The 5,873-nt window shown below is 32.5% G+C and overlaps 1 protein-coding gene across 1 annotated transcript; it reads left to right on the top strand.

Moving 5' to 3' along the window:
• Positions 1-830: 830 nt before the first annotated feature.
• LOC145036814 (ammonium transporter 2 member 3-like) lies at positions 831-2,661 on the top strand. Its single transcript, XM_078985303.1, has 3 exons — positions 831-1,467; positions 1,553-1,838; positions 1,922-2,661. Exons 1-3 carry the CDS (start codon positions 871-873, stop codon positions 2,461-2,463), a joined length of 1,425 nt encoding a protein of 474 aa, XP_078841429.1. The 5' UTR covers positions 831-870; the 3' UTR covers positions 2,464-2,661.
• The last annotated feature ends 3,212 nt before the right edge of the window (positions 2,662-5,873 follow it).

The following is a 5,873-nucleotide window of genomic DNA, read 5'->3' on the forward strand; positions in this document are numbered from 1 at the left end:
AAAAATAGTCGAATGAACCAAACAAAAATATATTGAATATGTTTTCGTATATTTTGTTTGATTCATTCGACTTTATGTCTTATTCTTTTAATTTTTTTTTCAAATAATAGTTATCGAACTAAGCTATTTCAAATATTTTTTTTATTTTGTTTTGTATTTGTTAAAATTTTTGTTGGTTTGGTACTTAAAACATTGTACCAATAATTTTTTTAATTTAAACCAACAAGACCAGCAAACAATTTTTTTAATTGATTTGGTATATATTAACAAAACATACACAATTCTTTTCTTTTTGTATATCTAGAGTTTAGATGAACAAGAAAAAAAAAACTGAACGAATAATACAAAACAATAAAAAAATGATTTTTGTTTCTTATGGTGATACTCTAATAATAATAAATTAGGAAAAAAAAAACATTCTATTTTTTTGTTTTCTAATCCGTGAGCAGTGTACAAATCATTTTTTTTCTCTTATTTGATGTATATAAACAAAAGAAACACCTTTTTTTATAGCAAAAAGTAAAAAATAAAATAAAAAATGTATGATAAAAAATCAGCAAAATGATTAAAAAAATTGAAAATTTAAGAAAAATAAAAAAATTTAAAACTGCACGTAAATATTTTTAAAACCACACCTATTTGGTAAATATTTTTTTCAAAAACACCATTTTATCAAAAACTCTTAGTTGTTTCTAATGACTTGTTTCATGAATCTTGCTGCCAATTATTTCTAGATTCTAACTTATAACCAATCAATCAAAAGATGCAACCAATGCTACAAAAAGATGATCCCAATGCTCCACACCTTTCCTTTATATACCAAACCAATCCTCTTCCCTCATTTCCCACTAAAACTTTCATCACAAACCAATGGGCGAACCCATCAATTCTTTCCCCTCAGGCCTCCTACCAGACGAGGCCTCGCCGGAGTGGCTAAACAAAGGTGACAACGCATGGCAGCTCACAGCGGCTGCCATGGTGGGTCTTCAAAGCGTCCCCGGCCTAGTGATCCTCTACGGCAGCATGGTGAAGAAAAAATGGGCGGTGAACTCAGCTTTCATGGCGTTATACGCCTTTGCTTCCGTTTTATTATGTTGGGTCATGTGGGGACACCAACTCTCCTTTGGCGATAAATTTACAGGCATCATCGGCAAACCTAATGTCGCTGTGACCCAAAAGTATCTTCTCGAAAAACAATACGATAAAATGATTCCGGTAGCTGATTATGTGTTCTATCAATTTGCATTTGCAGCCATAACTGTTATATTACTCGGTGGTTCATTGTTAGGGCGGATGAACTTCTACGCTTGGATGCTTTTTGTGCCTTTATGGCTCACTTTCTCATACACCGTTGGTGCTTACACGATCTGGGACAAAGGGTTTCTTTCCCGACATATTATTGACTTCTCCGGTGGTTATGTTATTCATTTGTCATCTGGAGTTGCTGGTTTCACTGCCGCTTATTGGGTTAGTTTTCATATTTGCGTACACAAGAGTTGAAAACAAACATCTTGATGAGATATATATATGTATATATAAAGTGATATTGTAGGTGGGGCCTCGGAATCCAAGTGATAGGGAGCATTTTCCACCGAACAACATAATACACATGATGGCCGGAGCTGGGTTTCTTTGGATGGGTTGGAGCGGATTCAACGGCGGATCACCACTGGCGGCGAATGAAATCACCGCCCTTGCTGTTCTAAACACCCATCTCTGCACCGCTACCAGCCTCTTGGTTTGGATGTTCTTCGACTTGATCTTCCACTCCAAAAGCTCGGTGATTGGCGCAGTTCAAGGCATGATGACTGGTCTTGTATGCATCACTCCGGCAGCAGGTTAGATCGATCGATCTAGCTCTCTTATTTTTCCAAATTCAGATAGTGTTTATATAACACTAAACACGATAAAATGTATGTAGGAGTTGTTGATACTTGGGCAGCGATGTTTATGGGAGTGTTAGCTGGATCGGTGCCATGGTATACCATGATGATTCTACATAAAAAATCGGCATTTTTTCAACGTGTTGATGATACTTTAGGGGTGTTTCATACGCATGCAGTTGCGGGTGTTTTGGGAGGTTTATCTTCGGGGATGTTTGCTAAACCGAACCTTATACGAAAGTTCTACAAAACAGAGCATTCGGAGTCACAACAAGGTCCGGGGTTATTATACAGCATAGTCAATGCTAATGAGGATGTTTATGCGAAGGATGGATTCAAGCAAATGGGGTACCAGATCCTCGGAGCACTGTTTATTGCTGCGTGGAACGTTGTTGCAACGAGTCTTATATGTATATTTGTTAGTCGAATAGTTGACTTGAAGATGCATGAAGATGAATTGGATATTGGAGATGATGCGATTCATGGTGAAGAAGCCTATGCGTTGTGGGGAGATGGACAAAGGCATCCGCCGTTACGTTCACTTACGCCTAAATTTCCTGCATTTTTTCGACGGGTATAATTAAACTAGAAATTTAAGGTTTTTCAAAGTGTACACATGCAATGTTGCCCTAAAGGCTACTTTGATGATGTAGTATTTCTTATGATATTGTATGTTAACATGTTTGTTAGGGTTGTTTGTATTCACTCATTAATAAATGAACCCCAATCGTCGACTCAAAAGAAAATTGTGTTTTTTAATATATGGAAAATTTCTATATACATTTAGCTTATAAAATTTTAGGAAGACTTTTAATTCAAAGGAAAAAATAAATTAAAAAAAAAAAAAAAGTTTCACAAGGGTTTGTAAAGGAGACTAGGCCAGTGGCAAATTCGAAAGTGAGGCCCCATTTTGAACCCTCGAAGTGGAGGGAATAAAATATGACAATTTAAAACAATAAACAAGTAATCCCATTTTTTCTTTTATTATCAAAGCACATCGTATAAGCCTAAACATCGGTATATAAAAGAAATTATATTCAACTACATCTATCCATCATTTACATCAAAAAAATTCATGACACCTATAATCACCATTACCATCAAACTTTTGGTTTTTACCACTAATGTTAAATAACCCACAATATGAAAATATACAAATTAAGTGAAAAGTGGCAAAATTGTACTTCAATAGTTTACAAGTGATCATTCCTCTAATCTTTTTGTTTACTTTTTCTCTTTCAGTTTACCTACACAAAAATTATAAAAAATATATATAACTCAAATCTGAAAAAAGAAAAGAAAAATAGAACTACGTAAAGAGGGCATAAAACTTATAAAACAACATCAAAAGATGCATTACTAAGGCACAACTAAAGAAAATAAGAAATACGAGCTTGATAACAAATACAAAGAAGCCAAAAAGAAGATACCTCGAAAACAACTACCAATCGACAACAATGAGAAATGCCGACAACAGGGCGAAAAACCACAACATGAGCAAAACTAAAGGAAGGGGTAAAACCATCCATAATGACCAAAATCCTATAGCTACGTTATATATGATCCCAAAATGAAGAGAAAAACTGTATACACTTCCGCCTCAGGAGAAAACTGTAAAACATGGTAGAGAAGGACAAGCATATCAAGAGCCAAACGGAACCAGGGTCATTATCGTCCACATGGTCAAAAATCCATTAGGGAAGAGAGCAACCCAAAATTGAACAACATGAAAATAATATGACAGTTTTTTGGTTTCTTACTCACCCATTTATCATTTGCCTTCTTGAAAATTGATATGAACCCGTGTATCACGAGTACGTCAAATAGTCAGCTTATTGAAAACTAAAAAGTCGTCTCTTGGAAAGGTGCAAACATCATCTCTTAAGAAGCAAAAAATAAAAAAATAAAAAAATAAAAATAAAAACCCCACTACGATGTTGGGCCTTTAGCCTTGTATTAGATTAACAAGTAAATTGACAAAAATTCCAAAATATATGAACACAAAAAGTTCGAATACAAGACCTCACACAACTCAATAAATGCACTTTAACCATCTCAACCAAAGCTTTTACTTTTATTTATATTTTGCATATTATATTTTATATCAGCTACCTATATATAGTAATCATAATTTATGGGGCCTCGAGATTTGGCGAGGATTGAGATAGTCGTCCAGTTTGCCCATCTTATTGGGCTGGCCTTTGGAATGGTCGCCCAGTTTGCCCATCTTGTGTAGTTGTTTGAAAGCAAAACAATATTGTCACTTCAACAACGTTATTTTGATATTATATTAAAATATGAAAACACATTTAAATAAAGTAATTAATATATATATATATATATATATATATATATATATATATATATATATATATATATATATATATATATATATATATATATATAGGGATAGATTATTTTGTTTCTAGTAATTATTGTGTGTCAGAATGCATAAATCTGAACCATTAGATGAAATATAATCAAATGTCATTATCTGAGGGTCTATGATAGTAGAATAGGATAACATGTACCATATAATCACACAAATTTGAGCATAAGGGCATTTTAGTCAATTAACCTATATTAAAAAAAGAAAATTTTCGGATTTTTAGGGATAATAATTCCTTTATTTTAAAAAATCTGAATATTTTAAATTAATTTAAAATTAAAAATCGGAATTTATTTTGTCAGAATGATAGAATTTTAAACGTAAACTAATAAATATATTTTTCGACTTTATTATGTCAGAATGACAGAATGTCAACCATAAACTTGTAATACATTCTGAAATAATACACAAAATCGATTCCTTGCCTTTTATGGTTGTCTAGGTCTAATCAATTTGTAGGATTACATGTGACGAATATTTTCCTTCTTCAATCTGAAAGAATAGTAGCCTTCTTCAAACTAAAGTCCTCTTTATTCTAAAAGAATATTGCCCTCATTCTGAAAGAATTTTCAGGTTAACATTCATTTGGTAAAGCAAACAAGTTATATTAGTGTAGGTGAAAATAAAAAATTATAAAGTTTTAATCCATTTAAATCTAAAGTTTGCAAACCTTTAAGTATTACTCAATTAACTAAAATGTTAAATGTCACACCCCCGAACCAGACGACGGAAACGTTCGATGGCTCATGTGACTTTAATTGAATATCATCACAATGAATATACATGAATCATAACATAGACGTCACCATGCATCAATATATTACAACTGGAATTGTTCACATCAAGTACATTGTTTTTAACATTTCACATTCATAGCATAAATTGTTTGAGTGCTTCTAACAACATAATATCTAACATTACTTCATATTACTCTTCCGCTTACCTGTTACCTGAGAATACAAGTTATTTTGGAAAAACGTCAACATATGAAATGTTGGTGAATTCATAAGCAATGTTGTGACAAAATGATTTGTATAGTTTGCAATGTTGTAAAAATCCCGACTAGGTCCCGATTAATCTCCGATTAATCCTTAGGTGCTACTCGACCGATTAGAGGGTGCCTATCGATTAATCCATGCATACACAATGAGTGAAACAATAGAATTCGATAAAATTTTAACACTTTAAAGAAGTTATATCTCAATAGAAACTATTTAAGGTATGATTAGTCTTTTATTAATCATAATAACCTATTTTGTTATGATATTAGTGATATTTATTAACTTTTATATGATATTAGTCATATTTAATTTTTTAAAATTCAACAAATTAGCAATTAATGGTCCCCGATTAATCTCTGCCTAACCAATTAATCCCTTAACCTCAATCCACCGACTAGCTAACGTCAAACGATTTTTACAACCTTGATAGTTTGTAAAACCCAGAAAATCCGATATTTTATCAAAAGACTTTTGTTTATCAAAATGTGAAGATCCATAAGTTGATACATGAGCGATTTCAAAAAAATATATAAAAAGGGTATTTTGTATAATAGTTATAAAATTTCGAGCGAGTAGTATTGAATCCCCCGGAAAACCCGA

This window comes from Lactuca saligna, chromosome 3, assembly GCF_052625555.1.
Source record: "Lactuca saligna cultivar CGN05327 chromosome 3, ASM5262555v1, whole genome shotgun sequence".
NCBI lineage: Eukaryota > Viridiplantae > Streptophyta > Magnoliopsida > Asterales > Asteraceae > Lactuca > Lactuca saligna.

Bases quoted from the DNA above. Each gene is read 5' to 3' on its own strand.
- LOC145036814 (XM_078985303.1), top strand. From the start codon at position 871: ATGGGCGAACCCATCAATTCTTTCCCCTCAGGCCTCCTACCAGACGAG. The intron at 1,468-1,552 runs GTTAGTTTTCAT...GTGATATTGTAG, and splicing joins GTTTCACTGCCGCTTATTGG to GTGGGGCCTCGGAATCCAAG. The intron at 1,839-1,921 runs GTTAGATCGATC...AAATGTATGTAG, and splicing joins ATGCATCACTCCGGCAGCAG to GAGTTGTTGATACTTGGGCA.